Genomic DNA, 24,156 nt, shown 5'->3' on the forward strand with positions numbered 1-24,156 from the left:
AAAGAGACGTGGCACGCGGACGTGTAGCTCGGAGCAGTTGAGCGAGCGCCCAATCGTTCAGTTTCTTTCAGCTGGGAGGAAGTAATCAGGGAAGTCACGGTAACCCGAACTAATAACACCCCATCTGGACCAGAAACATGGCTTCAAATAACGGCTCAGCCGGTAAATGGGAGGTAGTGAAGAAAGGGAAGAAAAGTAATAATAGCGCAGGAGGAGGTAAGAACGCGACTGAGAAGAAACCCGGGGGAAGGAAAGCCCTGGGCGAGTCTAACCAGCCATCCAGAGGTAAGTGAACACGGCCCCTTGTGCTGCTGCTAGCTGCTCCGTGACCCTGAACTCACTTCAAAAGTTCAAATAAAACCTGTGTAGCTGTTTCCACGAAGTAAATTGTCTGTTTTGATATTTACGTTCAGTGTCTAATCGGTAGTTTTAATAATAGATATTAATGATGATTTGACACGCTAGCCACATGCTAGCATAGCATCGCGCAGTGACGTTACTTCCAAGGATATTTTTTTGTTGACCTGTTTGAGGGTTCTTCTTCTCTGCTGTCGCGTTAATTTAAAAATAACAGATAACTGGCCTTTTTTGGTGCATGTGCTCCTGCCACATACGAAGGAAGTGCTAGTCAGTTAGCTTGCTAGCATCCTTGGTGTCAACACAGGCAACGTCATCATTAAGGAGCCGTATCTCTGAAGCATGTGTTAGCAGCTTTGTGACACTTTTGTCTTTCTGTTGCTGTTAAATGCACCTCCAGGGTGTTATTGTCACATGGTAGCTGACCTGTATAACGTTATGCTAATGAATTAGACATGAGCTTAATTACACTCAGCCTACAGAGTCAGCTGCCACTGCTCTGAGCAGTCATTTGTCTACGTGGTGATTTAAATCTAATGTTCCCCCCTTTGCATGAGTTATTAAAGAATTAGGCCGACAATATTCTATATGTTTTTATTGTCAACAACTGCAATGAAAAGAACAAACAAGACATTTCACTGATCATACTAATAAGTAACTTTTTGATTGTATACCTTAACCCCATCTTGATAATTGATTTAACTTAAAAAGGAGCCACATCATTGCGCTGGGTGAACTGGTCCCATAAAGATTAATGCACTAAATGTGTAATAATTTGTTGCTGAAAATGTACTTCATGTTTGATTAACATCTGTTCAACATACAGTCCTCAACTGCTGAATAATATATATTCATGACCCATTTTCCAAGTGTTACGTCTTCAGTTGGAATTAACTGGATTCAGGCAGAGTGCCACAGAGAGTGAAGGGAAGTTGGGAAGTATTGAGAGGCACACTGAAGCATTTCCAGGCGAGCCTTACCGTTTAGTAAAACAGTATAATTATCCATACTCTAATTGAAGTTCTGCACTGTTGCAGTATTGGGTAGATAGAGGTAATGAGAGAGAGAGAGATAGATAGCTAGATAGATAGAGAGATACTTTATTTATCCCGAGGGAAATTCAAGTATCCAGCAGCATACGAAACATACATACATTAAACCTATATTAAAATAGAATTAAAATAACTTATAACACAGTAAAACAGTGCAAAACGGAGTGCAGATGGAGGTAGAAATTGTTCTTTTGTCTATTGTCCTCCCTGCCATGACTAGGAGCTGTTGTACAGTCGGATGGCCAGGGGAATGAAAGAGTCTTTAAGTCTGTTGATGGAGCTGGGCTGGGACAGCAGTCTGCCACCAATGAAGGTGTTGTGCAGAGGGTGGTGGGCTTTGTCCAGTATGGACAGCAGTTTGTCCAGGGTCCTTCTTTCTGCCACTGTCACTAGAGAGTCCAGCTCTGAGACCACCACTGAGCCAGCTCTCCTCATCAGTCTGTCCAGTCGACCGGCGTCTCTCTTCTTGCTGCTTCCTCCCCAGCAAACTACAGCATAAAAGAGGACGCTGGCCACCACAGACTGGTAAAACATCTGCAGCAGTTTTTTGCAGATGTTGAAGGACCCCAGTCTTCTCAGGAAGTACAGACAGCTCTGCCCTTTCCTTTTCTGTCCAGTCCAGCTTGTCATCCAGCTGCAGCCCCAGATATTTGTAAGTCCTGACCACCTCCACATCGACCCCCTCAATGGAAAAAGGTTGGAGATGTGGTTTCTTCCTTCTGAAGTCCACCACCATCTCCTTGGTCTTGGAGGTGTTTAGCTGCAGATGGTTGGTCCTGCACCACCTCACAAAGTCCTCTACCAGGCTCCTGTACTCCTCCTCCTGTCCATCCTTGATACAGCACACCTAGCACACCTAGTTAGTTTTCACCTGTAGTCACGGTCTCGTGACAGACCTAGAGCAGGGATTTGATTACCATCTGACGAAAGTGGGCGACCCAAAAACGCCAGACTTAACTGCTCAGCTGTACGTTAATCAATATGAACCAATTAACCACCACAACTAAGCACAATATCAAAAAGGGCCTGCGGGTGTGTTCTGGTTAATTGCCTTATTTTGAAACCCTATCTTGAAGAGTGGACCCTGTGTTAAAATCTAGTTCTATGTTATCATTGTTGATTTCGTATGTTGCAGATTCTTGAATTCTTTTTAATGAAATTACCATACAGCAAACCTGGAGCTTGGTAGTATAACGCTAGGGCTGAATGTTTAATTAACTGAAATTAGAGCTGCAATGATTAATCCATTTGTTGTCAACTATTACATTTATTGCCAACTCTTTTGATAATCAATTTATAGTTCTGAGACATTTTTACATTCCATCTTCTTAAATGTGAATATTTTCTGGTTTCTTTACTCATCTATGACGGTACACTGAGTATCTTGTGGGAATAAACTTGTTTGATTACGACCTTAGCAAAAATCTATTATTATATTTTTTTCAGTGAAAATTAATTACAAAAATTACCATTCCCACTAAAAACATGACTCGTATATAGGGACCCCATCAGGTTAATCTGCCCATGGAAAAACATCACAGTAAACTTATTAACTCTGGCTGTTTATTGTGTGATGATTTCTTATTGGCCCAACCTAGTAGAACAAAATAGACCTACGACCTCTCATATTTAGCTTACTTGACATTCAGTAAAGCCGCCAGCAACTACCTTCAACTACTGCACCCTCTCCACAGGTATGGCTGCGACTTAAATAATGGGTGACAGAAAAGGTTAGATCTCACTCTGCCACGGCTATTTATTTATGCACCAGTTTTATCAGAACCCGTCCAAAGTCTGTCTTTTCTGATTACAGTGACCATGACTATGGGAAGGTGCTGTAAAAGTTTTGTCTAGAAGAAATACAATGCTGCATTTGGTGTAAAAACTCTCTAATCACCTTTATTTATGTGAGGTATTTCATCTAAATTGCTGTTGACCCAGTGTAACCAGGCTCATTCTTTCCCCTGAAAGTGTGCTTCAGCTTTGCCAGGCTCTACAAACTCTTAGACACGATCAGTAAAGGCTTGTTAGATTATTTCAACAAGCCTTTTTTGCCAAATCTCAGTTCCCTTCCATACTTGAATCATGAGACTGTTATGGTTGAGTTTGTGGTTTTTAACTTGTTCAAAATAATCCTTCAGCCTCATGTTCAGCTTGAGGCTTTTGTATGTGTTAGAGCAGGCTCCCAACTCTTTGTGGGTGGTGTCTTCACAGGGACACACCAGAAAGAAAAATGTTACTCTGTCATTGAGCCAGGACCCTTCTTTTTAAATCACTCAATCTCATAATAAAGGAGAAAATATAAGAGGTTTTCTTTAGGTTTGCCCTGCAGATTTGGGTCTAGTTTATGTCTGTCATTGCATTTTACATAAATACCTATGCCTTGAGTTCACATTTAAGACATGATATGATGCTTATATTGGACTTCTTTCACATTACATGCCTCATCACGTTAAACGATATCTGATAAGAGCTCTTCTTTCAGAACGTCAAGAATGTCAAGTCCAACGTATTATTTGGTGTTTTTTTAATATACATAAATGCTTTGTCATTTACCTCCCTTAAATGAAGGTACCCTCAATGTCAGTTTTTGCATCCAGTTGTGTTTTCAGCCACCTGTCTTTGTGTATTTTCAGTTTGCGCATAATAAAACATGGGTGGAAACAAAAATAGCAAAACAAGATTTACATCCATTTACCATTTACATTTAAAAAATAAATGACAAACACATAAAACAGTTAATAATCTGGAAAAGCAACCGCAACCGTGAATGTTTTTGGATGCCAGACAAACACTGGTTTGTGGCCAGCACTAGTCCGCCATCAAACAAGTACTGATTAATTTGTTGTCTGCTGTTGTCCGTTTGTTTCATACTACATTTTTATAAAGTTGTCATTTACATGTTTCAAAAATTCCTAGTCTGTAGTCACATTTTATTGCCCTGTTGCTGTATTTCACTGTAGCAGATGTTGTCTCATGTCAGGAGCTGCTGCTGGAAATGACCGACTTCCTGACGCTTTAGCATATTTGTTTAGTATCAAGACATCTGATCAGATTACTGCATTTATCTTCCTCCCTGTTCAGATCTGGTTATTCTTACTTAGCTGAAACATTTATAGAAATAACAACTGTTAGGGGGAAAAGGACTGAGTCAGGCCAACCAAAAAAGGCATTACTGTGCGCCTAGTGTTTTCGAACCTGCAAAACGCTTTCTGTCTGATCGGGGCCTCAGTCTGCTTGTTGTTGTGGACTTCAGTTAAGGGAAGTGAAGAATTATCCTGACTGACAAACGTTTGTATTGGGAAATTTACTAAGATGTTGAAAGACTCGCACTGTGATGAAACAAGTCCCTTCTTTGCATCACAGACCTGTGTTTTGCCAACACACACACACACACACACCCGATATAGATTTAGGTTCGTCAGCAACATGTACAGCTGAAAGATCAGTGAACAACTGGTGACTTCTGTCAATGCTGAAGTGTGCGGGTTGGTCCAACTGGGATTCTTGGTTGCAATTCTGTTTTCAGCAGCAGGTGCGCCGCATGAGGAGGTGGCTTGTTAATGACGTAGCCTAACAAAACGTTAAAAAATAATGTGGTACCGAATGACATCTGCACTGACTGGTGTGTTCACCGTTCACTGCTGCTTTATAGATCAGATAACGTTTATCTCTGTGTTTCTCTGCTAAATGCAAAATGGATCGCCAAATGTACATTGCCGTTAATATACCTGGACGGCCCGACCAAGTAAAGTCAGTATGTGGGGAACACTGCACATACACCGTCCTGCTGCCAGAAATGTTCACTAGAGTGCAAAATATGTATTCATCCGTGGCTGAAAATAGTTCAATGCAGTAGTTTCTCCTCTTTGAGTAAAGTTTACTAAAAATGTCAATGCTTAGCTGTTTGTTAAAAAACAAAAAAGGAACTCGATATTTTTATCCTGTTTTTTAGGATTCCTGTTTTCCCTGGGAAAGAATGGGATGGGAAGTCAGAAAGTATTGACGGAGTAACACTTTTTCAGTTTTGATCTTCACATGGGATTTGTTGACAATGAACGAAAAATAGTATGACATCAGCCTTAACCTTTCAGAGGCTTTTAAGTCCTCTGAAACAAAAAATAAAAGTTATGGGGTTTACCGGATACTTGAAATTGAAAAGAGGATTGTTTAAATATTTAATAGTATACAGGTCTAAAATATCTGGTACTTAGCTGCCTCAGTACACACAGGATATTGGTATTGACCTTCCAAACTTAAAACTGGTCAATCTCAGTTTGTTTACGAATGGGGTCTTAATGAGTAACACGCAGGGAGTTACTTGAATGCTGCTGGTGCTTAACTTTATTCTTTTGTGAATTGTAATGAGTGAATATTGTCTTGGATAATATCAGCTCATTACGCAAGCCAAAGAGGGAGGGTGGAAGCACTGAATGTGAGGGCAGCAAGCAACCGAGGAGGGGAATGCCTTGGCTTCATGGATTAACTTGATTTTCAAGACACAGGGTGGGCAGAGCTGTGTCTAACTGTTGCTGTCTTGTTTCCTTTAGAACCCCTGAAGATGTCGGAGACACTCTATGACGGCTTTGAGAAGATGGGAAAGAAACAGAACAAGGAGCAGGTTCCTCCACCAGCGGAGACTGAAAGTAAAAAGCCCTCAAGTAAACCATCCAAGAAATCACAATCTAGCAGTACTGTCGCCCCCGCAACTCACAAGACTCTCGAGGAAGCCTTCAAAGCTGTGAGTAATGCACATACTTCTGCACCGTTTTTTTTTTTTTTTTTTTCCCATTTCCTGGTTGTGGAGAAATTGGACTTAGAAATTTGTTAATTTTAAGAGAAACAATTATTGTATTAACTGTGTGGTTTTTATCCGTAAATGCATTTGTTGGTAAACTTTTATTTTAAAATTCAAAAGTGGTGTAAGAATTTTGCTGATCTTTGTCAGCGAATGGAAAGGCAAAAATAAATGTAATAAGCTTTGTAAAACCTCTAAATTTCTTCCTACAAACACACAAACAGTGCTACATTGTGGCATCTTTAAAGAAAACTATCACATGCTCAAACGCAGTCTCATCTTTGCATAATGGACGTGTTGTTTCCGAGTTAACGGCCTTAATGTTTTCTCTGTCTTGTTCTCTTTTTAGTTGGATGTTGGGGATCTGAAGCAGCAGTTGGCTCACAGTCAGACCCTGTTCCCAGAAAACCCATCAGTGTGGGTCAAAGACCTGGCAGGATACCTCAACCTCAATCTGACTGCACCAGAGGCTGAGCCCACACTCAGCAGCTATGCTCACGGTCAGTCAGACTCAGCGTTTATTTAATTTTAAAGCAAGATTGAGAAGAAAATATTGTGCACATTCAATATAGCCCGAAAGACGCTTATCTCATGTCCACTTTGTTTTGTCCTTTCTCCCCAGATTACCCATACTGCCTTACAGGAAAAGAGCTGAAGGGCGTGATCAAAGGCCTCATCGGACGTTGTAGTGACATACTGCCAGATTTCTTCGACCACTGTGTTTATACTATGCTCAGGGAGCTGGACAGGCAGTCAGGTAAGAGCTCACATCAAGGTTTGTGCTGCGGACCAAGACATAAGACGTTTGCAGTGTACGTGTGGAATGTACAATTGAGTGTTGACCAGGTTTTATCACCTGGGTCACCTCTGAAATTAATTTAGGTTGTGTATCATGAAGTCACATTAACCATTTAGACACTGCTGTTCTGTGAAGAGCATTGGAACGGTTAATCTGTGAATATTTCTCAGTATTTTATGTTGCCTTTATAAGACAGCAGACAGTAGAAATGAGGGTAGAGATAAAAAAGGTGACTTGCAACAAAGGGCCAGCTGGCCTTGAACCAGCACACATTGTAATTGCATGGTCAGTATCTTAAGACTCCTCATCTTATCAGTATTTTACCTTGATTTCTGCTCGTGGTCAAAATATGAGAACCACTGGGGTCAAAGAACAGACAGAAACCCAGCAGCCTTTTCTCTTGTGTTTCCAGGAGAACCTCTGCATGGCTACAGAGTTTGCATTCAGGCTATCCTACAGGACAAACCCAAAATAGCCACCCAAAACCTGCCAGAGGTGAGTGTGTGTTTGTGTGTCCTTCAGATGACTGTCCGATTACTGCTTCACTGCCCTTGTCTGCTCAGAATGTAGCTGTTTAGAAATTAAGTAACAATACAAGTTGTACTTTCTTTTCTAAAAACTTAATTTAACTTTGCTCTCGTTTCAGTTCTTTTTGTCCAGTGTACTGGAGATTTTTCTTTTGCAATAATATGTTGTAATGCCCTTCTCTCCTTCTACACTAGTATTTGGAGTTGTTGCGGTCGGTTCAGAATCGTCCAGTGAAGTGTCTGACCATCATGTGGGCTCTAGGCCAGGCTGGATTTTATGACCTCAGCCAGGGACTAAAAGGTAATAGGCAGTCAGACACTAACCCAAAGAATTTAAACGCATTCTCACACATCTACAAACCATTATACTTCTTTTAGGTATGTAGAATATGTGTCTCCCCTTTCTCCCACTTTCCCAACAAAATGTGCTGACAGACATTCTGGGTTGGGGGTTAATGAAGCAACAGTTGCACATTGGTGCAGTAACACATTCACTGACAGACATCTGCGAGCAACTCAGCTGCTGTGCTCCAGGTCTTTGCCTTGTGTTTGGTGAGGCTGTGAAGTGGGTGTCAGTATGTGGGCATGGTAGGATGAATATTCTTGGAAGAGTACATAACAACCTTCATCTGCAAAATAAGGCTATAGAGTAGAATTCGCCCAAAGCAAGGAAAAACATTATTTGACTCATTATCAGGCAGTTTACAGAAAGCTACAATGTAAAATGTAATGCATATAATCTTGCACTTGGGATATTTAATCAGAATAAAACACAAGAACGTGTGTGTGATCTGTGTAGGAACACTCAAATCGAGTTATCAAAGCAGTCAAGAGTGTCCTGTCTATGTCCTCTTTAGTCAATAATTAAACATGCAACAACACAAATTGAAAGAGAAAAGGGCAAACTCTTGACACATTTAATGCCAGAACAGAAGGTTCTGGTTCGATCAATAAAGTTCTTTATTTCTGTTTCAGTGTGGCTGGGTATCATGCTTCCTGTGCTGGGAGTGAAGTCCTTGTCTTCGTATGCCATTGCATATCTGGAGAGACTTCTCCTGTAAGTCTTTCTGAGAATTTGTGGCTCACTATATTCCATATTTCCTTTTAGGTATTAATAAAAACAATACAACAATATGTTTTCTTATTACATCTAAAGTGTGACCGCAAAGTACTGTCTCTCATGGGTAAAACGTTACATTTCTTTTATAACCTTAGTCCAAAGTTAAATTAACCTTTCATTATTATAGTATATCCATCATCTTGCCTTTCTTTTGAATTCATTTTGTGAGTAGTTAATAATGATATTTTTTACACTTGTAACAGTTTAGGTATATTTTTATAAATTAAATGATTTAATGTTTCACTATATGGTGTCCGCTCCGGTAAAGGTCTCTGTGATTGTCATCTACCGTCCACTGGGATAAGTGGGCAACTTTGTGGACGAGCTAGACACACTGCTGTCTTCAATCCCAGATCATGACTGTCCATTACTTGTCCTCGGTGACATGAACATTAACTTGGACAAATCAAACTCAACAGACTTTATGTCTCTTATTCTGTCCTTTGATCTAACTCGGGTTCTCAGCCGCCCGACCCACAAAGTTGGCAAGGTGCTTGACCTTGTTCTTGTCCAAAACTGTCCCACCGAGTGCCTAACTGTCACTCCTCTACTCATGTCTGACCACTTCTTCATTCATTTCACAGTCTGCCTACAGGAACAGCCCATTGTTCCAGCACCGTTGGTCTCTCACACCGCCGCAACCTCCGTAACCTGTCTCCCAGTCACTTTGCCTCAGTGGTAGCATCCGCTGTACCTTCCCTCAACACATTTTCCTCACTCGAGGTCAATGATGCCGCACAATCTCTTTGCTCTACAGTGAGTTTGTGCCTGGATAGCCTGTGTCCTCTATCCACCAAGCCTGCCTGCCCGAATCAGTCCCACCCATGGCTAACTGATACCATCCTTGGGCTACGTACTGATCTCAGAGCCGCTGAAAGAAAATGGCGAAAAACCAAAGACCCTGCCGACCTTAAGGGCTACCAACTGCTCCTATCCTCCTTCTCAACAAGCATCAGTGCTGCCAAAACTGCGTTCTATAATGACAGAATAAACAGTGCCACTGACTCAATGACATTATTTTCTACTTTTAAAACGCTACTAAATCCTCCTGCACCTCCTCCACCCACAAACTTGTCTGCTGATACCTTTGCTGCCTTCTTCACAGGCAAAGTGGCGGCTATAACTAGCCAATTCTCTAAATCTCTCAAAATCAACCATTCTATTCCCCCCCTGGTCAGTTCCCACTGTGTGAGCCCGGTACAGGAAAACCTATCATGTAGCAGTCCTACTACATCTGTTCCTATGCCCTCCCAGGACAACGGCACTTCACTCTTCTCTCGGAGAACGAAGTATCAGAACCTCAGACCCATAGCCGTCCCACTACATGCCCACTGGACCCGATTCCTATGAATCTCCTACTGTGGTCCCGGCAATCACTCATGTGATAAATACTTCTCTGGCCAGGAACCTTCTCGACCACTTTCAAAAGGGCTCGGGTTACACCCTTGCTTAAAAAGCCCTTACTCGACCCAACTGAAGTTGAGAACTATGGGCCAGTTTCTCTTCTACCATTTTTATCCAAAACTATCGAACAGGCAGTCTTCAAACAGGTCTCAGAATTCCTCTTACGGAACGACCTCCTAGATCCATATCAGTCTGGTTTTAAGAGTGCCCACTCTACTGAAACGGCTCTTCTGTCTGTAACAGAAGCCCTAAGGTTATCTAAAGCTGCAGCCCAATCCTCGGTTCTTATCCTTCTTGACCTATCAGCTGCCTTTGACAGTCAACCTCCTATCTGCACTCTCAGCAATGGGCATCTCGGGTAAAGCACTTCTGTGGTTTGAATCCTATCTCTCGGCGCGTTCCTACAATGTTTTGTGGCAAGGACTATTATCCTCCTACCACTGCCTCTCCACAGGGGTACCCCAAGGCTCAGTGCCAGGGCCCCTTCTCTTCTCAATTTACACCACCTCACTGAGGTGGGGCCTGATCATTTGCTCGCACGGCTTCTCTTACCACCGCTACGCAGACGATACACAACTCTACCTATCCTCCTGGCCAGACGACCCCACCGTGTCGGCGCGGTTCACGAACTGTCCCTCAGAGACATCTGCATGGATGAAGGCTTGCCACCTTCAACTAAACCTCGCTAAGTCTGAACTCTTGGTCGTTCCAGCCAAGCAATCTATCCACCATAATATCAAACTACAAATTGGCTCCTCAACCATCACTCCAACAAGGGTGGTGAGAAAATTGGGTGTCATGATTAATGACCAGTTTTCCTTTTCAGACCATGTTGCTGCTCTCGGTCGTGCCGCTTTGCTCTATACAACATCAGAAAAATCAGGCCCTACCTCACTCAATATGCCACCCAGCTTCTGGTACAGGCCATGGTTACCTCTCGCCTCGACTACTGCAGTGCCCTCCTAGCGGGTCTTCCAGCTTGTGTGGTGAAACCCCTACAAATGGTTCAGAACGCAGCAGCGTGTCTTTTTTAAAAATCAGCCCAAAAGGACGCTTGTCACTCCATTGCTGTGTGACCTCCACTGGCTCCCCGTGGCCTCCAGAATCAGGTTTAAGTCACTAATGCTTGCAAACAGAGTGACTACTGGGTCTGCACCCATCTACCTAAACTCCATAATACAAGTTTATGTTCCTTCTCGGCCACTCCGCTCCTCCAACGAACGCCGCCTGGCTCTGCCATCCCTTCACACAAAGCAATCCCAGTCCCGGCTGTTCACATCTGTGACACCACGATTGTGGAACGAGCTACCACATGCCATCAGAGCAGGGGCGTCCCTCTCTAATTTCAAGAAGCTCTTGAAAACTCATCTCTTCCAAGAACACTTCCTCTTACACCTCGAACTCCTAACATCTAACATGCACTTCCTGTGCTCTTCTTCTTCTATCCCCTACAATTACCTTGTATTGATTGCACTTTTTGTTAAACCTAACTTCTTTTCCTAGGTATTTACCCCATTGATACGATACGTGCCATTAGCGCTTACTAGCATTTATTGCTACTTTTATTAATATGTATTGTCAGTTGTACATCTTGTGCTGTATTTTATCCTCTGTTAATGATTGTATGTTGTTCCTCAAATGTAAGTCGCTTTGGATAAAAGCGTCTGCCAAATGAGTAAATGTAATGTAAATGTATATCTTGACTCCTGTTCTTCTTTTCCCAGACTTCATGCAAATCTGACAAAGGGATTTGGCATCATGGGTCCTAAAGAGTTCTTTCCTTTACTGGATTTTGCCTTCATGCCCAAGAATGCCCTGTCACCAAGGTAAATGTAGCTTAATGCATACACCAATACCAAGTCCTGTTTAACCCTAAATTACATCTAATCCAACATCCACAAGATGGGACTTTGGGACGAGAGTAGCAGAGTGACAGCGTGCACTGTAGCCATTGGAGGGGATTTAAGAAGATTATTGGGAATGTCACTTCTTGTCCGACTGGGGAAATGACATCATCATTTGCAAATGACAAATGTTTTATTTCAGTAAAAGTATTTCTCATGTGTCTATTTGAACACATTGACCAAAGCTTAGTGCGTTTTTTTTTCTACCTCCCAGTGACTGTCTGTAAGAAAGCCATTTTTGTTTGTGTTCAGTCTGCAGGAGCAGCTGAGGCGTCTGTACCCTCGACTGAAGGCACTCGCATTTGGAGCCAAACCAGAGACCACCTTACACACATACCTGCCATCATTTCTATCAAGAGCCACGCCGCACTGTCCAGATGATATGAAGAGAGAGGTAAGACCCACACACGTGTACACACAGACGCACTTATGTGTATCAGAACTGATCTTTTCTACGTGATACTGCTGCTAAAGAAGTCTGATTGTACTTCAGCTCAGTGCAACAGCTTAAATCATACTTATAATTGATCAAACAGTATGTGGTTAATGGCCTCATTATAGTGACCAGTGTCATAAAGAGTCAAGATAGCATAACGGCAAATGTCTAAGCATAAAGGAAAGTAAACTCTTGAAACCACTATCCAGCACCTTCATTTAATCGATAAACAGATTAAATATTTTTGAGGACCGTATTTCCTGGTCACCTTTTAATGTAAAAAAAGATGATGTTTTAGTCTCTCTCAAAATGAAAGGACATTGTCTTCTGTAGCGGCCATTTGCCAATTATATACCAACCAGAAACCATCATCTTCTTCAACAGTAGTAGCATTACTTATGCAATATAGCTACAAGACATATTTTTGAGTAGGGTGTGATCTTGATCTTCTTCTGTTTATCGCTATTGATTAATCGTCATCTTCATCAAATCAAGAATTCAGTACTTCAGTGCCATCTCGTTATCACAGTCAGAATTTGGGATGATGAGCTGACAGAACAGTAACCACCTTAGGAAAGAAAAGTAAATTAAGTAATAATAATAAATAATTAAAACAAGCATTCCCATGGTGATGCTGTCAGTACTACAACCTGCTAAGATGTATACATGCCCTTACAGTCAGGGCATTAATTATTTAGAAGTTAAGGATGGGTAAGTGCTGTTGCTATCCTCACTAAAAGAAGTGAGGAAGTTAAAAAGATGATTAGCATGATGTTCTATAGTCAGTGGTAGATTTCAGCAGGGGATGGTACCTCCGGCCCTGTAGTGCATACCAGATGTTTTCTTGTTCAGCTATGCTCTGGGAGTTGAAAGAAGGACTTCTTGAGAATTATAGCCTTAAAAAAAACAAGAGAATTTAAGTCTTTCTTCCCCTCTGTCATGTTTATTTTGCAGCTGCTCAGCAGTATGACGGAGTGTTTGTGTGTGGATGTACAGAGTCTAGGAGTGTGGAGGCAGCTCTATACCAAACACTTACCCCAGTCCAGGTGAGTCATACACCTGTTTCTTTCCTTTGAAATTGTGAGAATTAGAAAGAATTTGTGTTGCTCTGTGGCAAAAGCATGTGAAATGCAATTGAAAATCAAAATGATTCCTGTGTTTTCAGCCATTTATATACTGATTGATAGAGCTGATTGTTCATTGTTCTCTCTGTTCATTGTTCCCTCTTTTCTTCTCCAGTCTGCTGTTGAACCATTTATTAAAGTCGTGGAATATCCTGCCACCAAAGGTACGACTCCTCCTACCATGAGGTCTGACGGTCCATAAACCAAACTCACCTCCCTGTTGATTTAATTTAGACTTTAATTGGAGCATTAATACACTTCTGCTGGAACAGAGAGAACTCTGAACTCTGTGTGATGCAGCAGGCAGATTCAGAGTTTAGAATAAATGCTTGTATCTTAAATCATCTTGTAGTTGTGCTTTATTTTCCATATTTTAGCTCCAAAAGAACCTTGAAGAAACTATCCAGTCTTTTAAAGTGACCAATGAGGAGATGAGAGACTCTGTTGAATCTCAGGAACTTCAGGAGTGCAATAGCCTGTGCCAGGTGAGACAAACAGTCACTCTAAAAGCTGAATTAAGTCACAAAACATGTTTAACAATAAGATGTTCGGAATTAGATCAGTTAACGATTAAAACTTGTATGTAACCAAATGTAGTCTGTTTAGTGTGGGTTTGATTTAAGACAATATTTGACACAAAATGGTCTATATATGTATTTATTTATTTATTTATTTATTTCCTCTTCTGTCTCCAGAATCTGCAGGTAAAGATGCGTGGTCATGGGTTCCCCTGGTCCAAACTGCTCATGGTCCTGCTCGTGTTTGCTGCCGGATTCATTGCTCATGACATCAGATCCCACGGCTCCTTCGCAGGTCTGTCCGTGTCCTGTTTACTCGTCACAATCACTAGTTTTCATTTTTATGGCAGAACTTGCAAGGCTGCTTCCATGGACCTTGTTTTAGTTTTTTTTTTTGTTTTTTTTTAAGGTCTTACAATGTGTGTTGTGTGTTTCAGATTCCACCACAGCCAAGTATCTGCGCAACTCAGGGGTCACAGCCGTATCTCAGCAGGCCTGGGGCAAAACAACAGTCTACTCCAAACAGGGTATCAGGTACGACCTCACCCTCAGACATTCATGCTTTACTCCTAATGTGTGTGAAGCAAGCCTTTGACCAATAAACTGTATATTTAGTAACTTTATACAAAGCATAAAAATAGCTCTGCATTAATCGGATTCACTTCCTGTTAGTGCTGCTGTACAAAGCACTTTGTCAGAGAGCTGTTAATTAATTTAGATGGTTTTATGTCAGGGCTGTTATATTGGATTGTATAAAATTGTACAGATGTACCTAATACAGTTGCCACTAAGTACACTGCTAATTTATAGGTATTGTAAAATATCCTACAAGACTTTATTCAGGTGATGATTGTAAATGCATTTACATACTCTACTACAAACCAGCAGGTATGTATGTGCAGCTGTGTGTTTTGTCTTGAAGCACTAAATAATTTAAACTTCCTGATGACCAAATGGACCATGACAAATCTTTAAACTCCATGACTGTTATTATTATTGTTGTTGTTTATGCATGTTTTTTACTTGTTATGTATTTTGTTTTTTATTCTCTGTAGCTGGTTGGAGACAAACACTCCTCATTATTACTCTGAGTGCGTGCGGGTTTTGGGGCCACTAATGGAAAAAGGTTTGGAAAAGACAAAATCAGCAGCCATCTTCATCTCTGAAAACACAGCACAGTTTATTCTCTGGGTCAAAGAAAAGACGCCACAGGCCATAGAATGGGTAAGACTGTTGCTTGCTGATTTTAGGATTTGATGAGACAGATTGAATGTTACTCATATTTTATATGATTGACTTGTGTCCTGCCCTCTGTGTTTTTGCCCAGGTGAACAGCAATACACCAGACAGTGTGTTCGAGATGTTGGAGTATTTAAAGGAGCTCCTCCTCTTCCTCTATCAGAACTACATTCTGCCAGCACTGGCGTACATATCTGACCTGCTACAACGAGCATGGACCAACCTACAGGAGTCCTGCAAGTCAGTTCTTGATAGGCTTCGTTTTCACTTTTATGTTGTATCACTTATTTCCTGAATGTGAGCTGGTTGGATTACATTTACATCTGGCATTAAAAAAATACTACTTATTCTGATACACACCTTTCACCCTTTTATGTATGAATAAGAACTGAAAAATGATTAGTCGATTATTTGGTGTTGATTGAAACATTTATTGGCAACAATTGTGCAATTGGTTAATCATTTTTAAGCAAAAATACCTCTGGCTTAATTAGTCTTTACAATTGTTTTATTTTAAAGCTGTGGTAGGCAATGTTGGAGAAGCTAGCAGCAGCCAGATGTTGAAAGTATCCAACTGAAAAAATCCCACCCTGTCCCTTCAGGCCTCCCTGCAAAGCCACTCCCCCATATTTTCATGCACAATGAGTGCACAGGCAGCAGGTAGGTAGGCCAGCCAATCATTTCATTCGGACCAAATAAAATGATTGGCTGTGCTTATTACAGTCCTGTGACAGCCATAGATAACAGATTTTTTAAAGCCCCATTTCCACTGCACGGTACCAGCTCGACTCGCCTTTTTTTGATTGTCAATTGTGGAAAAGTTCTACCTGTTTCCAGGTACTTTATTTTTTTTTTGTATCACCTCCGTCGAGGTTCCAAGCGAGCTGAGGCGATACTAAAACAGACTACTGATTGGTCAGAGAGAATCGTCACTATTCATTGCATCATCATTCCGCTCGCCAGACAGAGGCGTGTGTGTATGTGTGTGTGTATATATATATATATATATATACACACTACACCAGCTTTAAATGACCAAGTATGAGAATAATTGGCAGTTTAATCAGTAATGAAAATAATCGTTAGTTGATACCAAATTTATATAAATGGGGCAAAGTCATACCAACATTTACAAAGGATTGACAGTTAAACCGATCTTTACTTGCTAAAACATTAATCCAGTTGATATTCAAGTCAAAAAGCTGCATTTAGTGTTTTTGTTTAAGAGCAAACTCTCAAAAACATGCTTTCCTTTTTCTTTGTTTTTCCTGTAGCGGTGAGGTGTCAGTATCATGTCTGCAGGGCCACGCTTTGTCCTTCACCAACTCAACGTGGCAGCTGCTTCAACACACAACCTCGGCCGTCAAGACGTGGGCTCAGGAGCTGCTGAGACGAGCGTGATCACAGATGCTGACTAATTTACATACACATGAAGTTACACACGTATATACACACACTCACACTGTCCCAACCTGAGGCTGCCTTTCAGTGCACCGACTCCCCTCTAAAGTCGTGATTGGACACTGGGGTCAGACGAACAAACTGTCATTCAAAAGGACCCTTCTATCTCTTGTTTTGGCAAAATTTTTAAATCAGTTTGCTCTTGTATAGATGTTTTTTTTTTTTTTTTTTTTCTACCAATCCTTTTTGTCACTACTGGGCGCAGAGGACCTGTCTCTCTTTCTCTGAGTTTTCTACTGCAAATTTCAGCTATTGCTTTAACCTTTGGGTTAAACAAAATGTGTAATTTATAGAAAATCTATGTTTGTAGATGATTTATAAACTGTTTTTATTTAAAGATGTAAAAAAAAAAGTGTTATGAAACTTAAAAGGGCAGTGAAAAGACCAAAAAAAAAGGTATTCCAGACTTTTCCAAGCCACTGAAAGCTTCATCAGCTAAGGGGGCCACTACATCTCCCAGGCTTGGTCCAGCTCACTATGAAGTCGGATCAGATGCAATATGGTCGTGTGTGTATGTGTCAGCCTCAGTAAAGCCTTCAGCAAACCTGAATAGCTGTCCAGTGAGCAGCTCACACTGTAAAAGCCTTCATCAGGAAAGATGTGGTGGGAAAAGACTCTTTCAGAAGATTTGGTGTGGACCGAACGGGACACGAGGAATCTCACATCAGTCCAGAAGAAGAAATCTACCTGCTGTCTCGTCTGTCCTGCACATCTCCTCGTCTTGTCTTTTCTGCTTCATCATCTGTCTGTCTCATGTTTTTTCATTTGCCATCAGTAGCTCAACATGAGCCAAAAGCAGTACTCGTATGTGAAGGCTGGTAGCATTCTTTGTTGTTTGTGTGCGTGCCTGTGTGGATCAACAAGCTTACTGTCAATAACGGGATCGTGATTAACCCCGTTTAATAAAATAAAAAACCTCTCCTCTGGCCAAGCCAAACCTTTCTGACCAGCTGATTCACTAATCCCTCCTTGTAAACAAGATCTTTGGGTGGAAATGGCAATGACTGATGTCTTAATTTGTAATGTGAGTGATTTATAATAAAGATTTAACCCTGTTCACTGTTGTGGGTTGGTTAGTTAATCTCTTCCACTCGAGTAAGAAAAGTGGTTAAGAAAACAGTCCGATAAATCCATGACAACTCAGCCGATGAGGAACATGTATGATCGAAAGCTGACGAACAGCCACTACTGTTTTTAAAATCAACAATTAACTGTAATGTATTTAGGCTCAACAGTATTATAGCTTTCTACCAGGATTACGATAAAGCTTGTGAATATAAGATAAACGTATGTTGTTTTACTTCGAGTATAAATACAAAGCTGGACTACCAACTAGGAAATGCAGCGTCCCCAATTGGTTTTGACTGAATGACCACCACCAAAGTACACTATAAACCAGGGCAGCTACTGTCTTGCAGAGGGGACACAAATCTAGATTTCAAGGCCTTTATGGTTTGTTTATATACAGTTAAAACCTGGGGATTGGTTGTATTATTTCATCAAAGCCGTTGATTTTGGGGTAAATGGGTGTGTAGCCTAGTGTGTGTGGTCTGTACACTTGGGAACTTGGAGGGTAGCAGGAGGATTACGGGTCTGGGTGGTCAAAAACATAAAATCCCTGCAGCATGACCCCCAAACACACGTTAATCTGGCCATGCAGTCTAGTTGCAATGATGCAGTGCGATAGGGTGCACCAAGCTGAATGAGGTGGAAGTATAGTACATTTTTAGGTTGTGGATACAATCTGCAGGTTGCCCCACAGCACTATAAACCCACTGTTGCACTAGCTGAGATTAGCTGAAAGTTTAATGCATCAATTTCATCATCAGAAGGGTTCAAGGTTCGATTATAGTCAGAACTTTTTCTCCTGTAGCACCAGCCCCTTCGATAGCTCAGTTGGTAGAGCGGAGGACTGTAGAGGAAACACACAAGACATCCTTAGGTCGCTGGTTCAAATCCGGCTCGAAGGAGGTTCCTTTTCTATCTTTGACAGGATAATACGGCACCAAAATGCGTATGACCTGAGGGGGTATCGCTGCCGCTAACAAGCTGCAGTTACCCTTGGTTACATTTAGCTTCACTGTGCAAAGTTAGCAGAGAAACAACTGTAGTTTTAGGCTTTTATTTTAAAGAAAGACAGAAAAGAATTGTGAATTAATATATGTACGCCTACCTAAATACACCTAGTTTGGTAACATATACCAATAAAAGCGTTAAGTGTGTGTGAGAAGATACGACAAAACTTTTAACTCAAGTTCCTAATCAGACTGGAGACAGGATTCAGTGGTTCACCAGCCCCTTCGATAGCTCAGTTGGTAGAGCGGAGGACTGTAGAGGAAAAACACAAGACATCCTTAGGTCGCTGGTTCAAATCCGGCTCGAAGGAGGTAATTTTTTTCTCTTTAACGGGATAAAACGTAGTCTAAAATTCCTAACGGTAGTTGTTGCAGCCGTGCTAGCAAGCTATCGATACCCGTGTGTACTGTGAGCTGTGCCAAATGACCGGAGAAAAAGCTGTTTGCTCCTAAAGGAAAATGTCAGACCCTATCTAAATATACCTTTACTAAATAAGTTAAGTGTGTGTCTATGGTTAAAGTACAAAAACAATCAGACTGGTTGCAGAGGCTGATGTCACAGCAACCCCTTCGATAGCTCAGTTGGTAGAGCGGAGGACTGTAGAGTACAAATATCAGACATCCTTAGGTCGCTGGTTCAAATCCGGCTCGAAGGAGGGAAAGTTTTCTATCTTCAAAAGAGCAATAAAACGTCAATAAACAAAACGCACACTTACTGCAGTCGTATGTCAGGCAATCTTAGCCGAGCTACCACGCTATCGTCACGCGGGTTTGCTGTTAACGTTATTTTAGAGTTTACCTTATTTATTTTTAATTTAAAAATACCTTAAGTTATATAGTTATAGTGCTAACGTTACATTACAGATACTCACATTTTGACTTTACTACGGTTAACGATGTTGCCTTGTTGTTGTGTAACAGATATTTATCCGACCATAACACACAAATACCTTTGCTGTGTAAGACACATAACTTGACGTGAATGATTTGCAGTGCCTCATGGGGGATTAGCTCAAATGGTAGAGCGCTCGCTTAGCATGCGAGAGGTAGCGGGATCGATGCCCGCATCCTCCAATACTTTATTTTTTTCTTTCTGTGTTGATCACAATGTGTTAAACTGCTTCTCTGTTGAATAGTTTATTGCATAAGTCACTACATGCAAAATGGATTAACATATTTTCTATAGCCTACATGTCTATTTGACTTTTTGTGGAAATATGTCCTATGTAATTGATGAAGATATAATGTTTAAGCTTTACCTAAAATGTCTGATGAATGAGGATCTGTCGTTTAGTGCTGTAAGTTAAATTTCCCTTAACTTTCCTATTTCATTGCTGAATCAGAAGCTCCAGCATCATCAGAGAGGGAGACATCCTTTCTCAGGAGACAGAAAGGAATAAAGCAAGCAAGCGGGATGGAGGATGCGGATCGAGGATCGCATGCTAAGCGAGTGCTCTACCATTTGAGCTTAAAAGGGGCTTTATGTAGTTTTCAGCGGCCACTAAGATTGTGCATCCAGATAAGAACTCATGAGCGAGCATAATCCGAAACTCAACCAGTTTCATAGTGAAATACCACAATAAACGTGCAGCATGCAGGCTGTGGCTTTTCTCCAGACATGTTCAGGCTCTGTTAATTCAACATTTCTGTCGCAGAGGCAGATCAACTCCGGCGCCGCATATCAGCATAATACTCCCGAAAAAAGGCAGAGTGACAGCGGTTATCTGACAGGGAGAACAGACAGAGCTGGAAACTCAGGTAAACTCCCACTGCAACGTTAAGTTAGTAGTTTTATCAACTGTAGGTTGAACTAATCCATGCTCGTTACATGATCACGTTACATTTACTGCATTTAGCCGACGTGCTACATCGTTAGCTCGCCTTTCAGTAACGTTAAACATCTTTATCTTTAATCTGTCTCCGGAGGCTCAGCAATGTCAGCGCAGCTACATGTATTGGATGATAATGAAACGGTTAGTGAGCTGGACTGAATATTATATTGAGATTGTGTCACACTTTGTAACAGTTAGACCGCAGTAAGTAACTTTACTGTAACTAGTGTTAGTGGATGGCTCTTCCTCTGTGTTGTTGTGACCGTTTTGTTGCAGTGTTTTATGTTATGTGGGTCACGTTAGAGAAGCTTTGTATCTGAATCTATATCTAAACTGAACGTTAAGCAAACAGCTGCAGGTCCGAGCTAGTGTAGCGTAATAGCTAAATCAATAGTGGTACACAGGATAGTAATATGGGTCGCGTTAACTGGTGAAGTAATGTGGAAAGCGATATATTCAGAGCTGAATCCGACCCGGAGACCTCATATTAAAAGCAGAATAGTGGCTGATGCGAGCAACGGAGAAAACAGGCGTGTGCTTCATTTCTAAGTGAGTTTTGAGGCCACTGACAATAAAGCAATGATTGATTTATTAATAAGTAATCTCATTGAAAAACTTACATATAGCCCCATCACAATAAAAAAGTAAACCAACAGCTAACTTTTTTTTTTTTTTTTTATTGAACTTTTTCTTATTACAATAAACAATAAAGACGTCTGACAAAGAAGAAAAATTTGACATCCTTATTGTATTATAAACTAAGAGTCACACCTCCTGCAAATCATCTGAAAAGACATTTTCTATACTGTTCACATGACAAGGGAGAACAACTTAGACTGAAAGAACTCAAAACAATAAAAATAAACTAAAACAAAATAATAACATAAACAAACCAAAAAGAGGGACTCAGCTCATCTGAAGTGATATTAAACGATTATACAGTTTTTTAGCCTGGGCATTCTCAACCTTTTTAAGACGGTTTTGAAACAGCAAAAGTTCATTTTTAAATGCAGACCATGTGGGGGAGGACTTGGCAAATCGACATTTATGTATATAATATTTTGTAGCTATAATTAGATTATTTACCAAAAATTCATCATTTTTATTTTGTAGAATTACACCCATCTGAATATTTTGATATGAAAAGAAATCTATGTTTATAGATCTGGAGGACAACATGCTGTGAAGAGATTTCCATAAATTCTGAGCCATTTGACATTCATAAAACAGGTGTTCAGTTGTTTCAACATAAATGTTGCAGATATGACAATTGTCTACCTCAAACTTGAATCTTTTCTTTACAAACTCATTAGAGGGATATATATTATTTATTGTTTTAAAATGTACTTCCTTAAATTTAGGAGGAATTGGATATCTTATCTAAGGGGCATCAGGTGAAATCTTGCCTAGGGCAGCAAATTGGCCAGGGCCGGCCCTGCTCCCCAGATAGGCTTTATGATGCCAAAAAATATAGACAATATATACCTACTTCGGAGGCGAGGAAACCTTTTTATATACAGTTTTATATACAGGAAGCCTGTGCCAACCCGCGGGAGGAGCGTGTGAGGCCGGCCAGCCGCCCGCTCACAGAGCTGTAATGGAAAACTGGTGGTACTGGTAATGGAAAAACAGCATTATTAAGTCAAAAAACTTTGCCTCCTTCGAGCCGGATTTGAACCAGCGACCTAAGGATGTCTGATATTTATATTCTACAGTCCTCCGCTCTACCAACTGAGCTATCGAAGGGACAGACAGTAAGATTTTGTCTGTAAGCAGTCGGATCTGGACCTTAGCCCATAAAGTTATAATTTTATCCATATTGCCATAAAAATAGATGTAGACGTCCTACAGCAGCTTCTGTGAGGACAGCTGCATTCTAACACAGACCAGGGTGAGTTATAACAATGACAAACCCTGGTTCACAGCTAAACTCAGACAGCTAAGGTTGGAAAAGGAGGAGGCATTTAGGAGTGGAGACAGGGCCGGGTACAGGGCGCTGAAGTACAGGTTTAGCAGGGAGGTGCGAGAAGCTAAACGACTGTACTCAGAGAGACTAAAGAACCAGTCCTCTGCAAATGACACCACTTCTGTCTGGAGGGGGTTCATACAGATCACAAACTATAAACCCAAAGTCCTCCACTCCATAAACGATTCTTGCCTGGCAAATGAGCTGAACCAGTTCTACTGCCGCTTTGAGAGTCAATCGGACACCATCCCCCGTGACTCCTCCGATTAGCTTCAGCCTTGGTCCACCACTTCTCCCCCCCTCTTCAGAGCTGGCCAGCTCCACCCCCTACCCTCCTCTCTCCATCACAGACAGTCAACGTCTTTTTAGGAGGCAGAAACCCCGTAAAGCAGCTGGGCCGGACTCTGTCTCCCCATCCACCCTGGAGCACTCTGCTGATTAGCTGTCTCTGGTGTTCACAGACATTTTTAACACCTCACTGGAGACATGCCATGTGCCAGCCTGCTTCAAAGCCTCCACCATCATCCCTGTCCCCAAGAAACCATGGACCACAGGACTAAACGACTACAGACCCGTCGCCCTGACCTCTGTGGTTATGAAGTCCTTTGAACGCCTTGTGTTGTTCCACCTAAAATCCATTACAGACCCACTCCTGGACCCCCTGCAGTTCAGCTACAGAGCCAACAGGTCTGTAGATGATGCAGTAAACATGGCCCTTCACTACATCCTCCAGCACCTGGACTCCCCAGGAACCTACGCCAGGATCCTGTTTGTGGATCTGCTTTTAACACCATCATCCCGGCCCTGCTGCAGGACAAGCTCTCCCAGCTGAACGTGCCTGATTTTACCTGCAGGTGGAAGCAGCACGTGAAGCTGGGAAAACATGTCTCTGATTCCAGGACCATCAGCACCTGTTCCCCTCAAGGCTGCGTTATTTCCCCCCTTCTCTTCTCCCTGTACACCAACAGCTGCTCCTCCAGAAAAGACCCCAGCCCCACCCTCCCCCATCATCCTGTGTGACTCCCCAGTCACCGCTGTGGACTCCTTCCACTTTCTGGGCACCATCATCTCCCAGGAACTCAAGTGGGAGCTGAACATCACCTCCATCACCAAGAAGGCCCAGCAGAGGATGCTCTTCCTGCGGCAGCTGAAGAAGTTCAGCCTGCCAAAGACAATGATGGTGCACTTCTACACCGCCATCATTAAGTCCATCCTCACCTCCTCCATCACCACCTGGTACGCTGCTGCCACTGCCAGGGACAAAGGCAGGCTGCAGCGTATCATTCGCTCTGCAGAGAAGGTGATTGGCTGCAATCTTCCTTCTCTTCTGGACCTGTACGCCACGAGGACTCTGAGGCGAGCAGGAAAGATTGCAGCTGACTCGTCCCACCCCGGACACAAACTGTTTCAGACTCTCCCCTCTGGCAAGAGGCTGCGATCCATCAGGACCAAAACCTCTCGCCACAGACCTGGCACGTCGCACATATTTGTTGTTGATTTTTGAGTTTATATATTTATATGTACACAATATTCTCTTCCGCTGC

The 24,156-nt window shown here is 41.8% G+C and overlaps 1 protein-coding gene and 5 non-coding genes across 6 annotated transcripts; 5 read left to right on the plus strand and 1 right to left on the minus strand.

Annotated features, from left to right (window-relative positions):
- The first annotated feature begins 34 nt into the window (after positions 1-34).
- On the plus strand, positions 35-17,796 carry tmem214 (transmembrane protein 214). The gene is made up of 17 exons (XM_038726704.1): positions 35-285; positions 5,960-6,150; positions 6,557-6,707; positions 6,830-6,964; positions 7,419-7,501; positions 7,729-7,834; positions 8,509-8,590; positions 11,782-11,883; positions 12,214-12,355; positions 13,352-13,443; positions 13,637-13,685; positions 13,899-14,006; positions 14,217-14,334; positions 14,477-14,573; positions 15,095-15,263; positions 15,367-15,518; positions 16,553-17,796. The coding sequence occupies exons 1-17, from the start codon at positions 138-140 to the stop codon at positions 16,677-16,679; spliced, it is 2,052 nt and encodes a 683-aa protein (XP_038582632.1). The 5' UTR covers positions 35-137; the 3' UTR covers positions 16,680-17,796.
- Positions 17,797-18,620: 824 nt separating this feature from the next.
- Positions 18,621-18,709, plus strand: trnay-gua. Its single transcript is given in 2 exon segments — positions 18,621-18,657; positions 18,674-18,709. It is a non-coding gene; the product is annotated as a tRNA-Tyr (tRNA).
- Positions 18,710-19,036: 327 nt separating this feature from the next.
- trnay-gua lies at positions 19,037-19,125 on the plus strand. Its single transcript is given in 2 exon segments — positions 19,037-19,073; positions 19,090-19,125. It is a non-coding gene; the product is annotated as a tRNA-Tyr (tRNA).
- Positions 19,126-19,381: 256 nt separating this feature from the next.
- trnay-gua lies at positions 19,382-19,470 on the plus strand. Its single transcript is given in 2 exon segments — positions 19,382-19,418; positions 19,435-19,470. It is a non-coding gene; the product is annotated as a tRNA-Tyr (tRNA).
- A 345-nt stretch (positions 19,471-19,815) lies between these two features.
- Positions 19,816-19,888, plus strand: trnaa-agc. Its single transcript has one exon. It is a non-coding gene; the product is annotated as a tRNA-Ala (tRNA).
- Positions 19,889-22,303: 2,415 nt separating this feature from the next.
- trnay-gua lies at positions 22,304-22,392 on the minus strand. Its single transcript is given in 2 exon segments — positions 22,304-22,339; positions 22,356-22,392. It is a non-coding gene; the product is annotated as a tRNA-Tyr (tRNA).
- Positions 22,393-24,156: the final 1,764 nt, after the last annotated feature.

Source organism: Micropterus salmoides, unplaced genomic scaffold, assembly GCF_014851395.1.
Source record: "Micropterus salmoides isolate LMB-PRFRI ecotype aquatic unplaced genomic scaffold, ASM1485139v1 Ms_hic_scaffold_18, whole genome shotgun sequence".
Classification (NCBI taxonomy): Eukaryota; Metazoa; Chordata; class Actinopteri; order Centrarchiformes; family Centrarchidae; genus Micropterus; species Micropterus salmoides.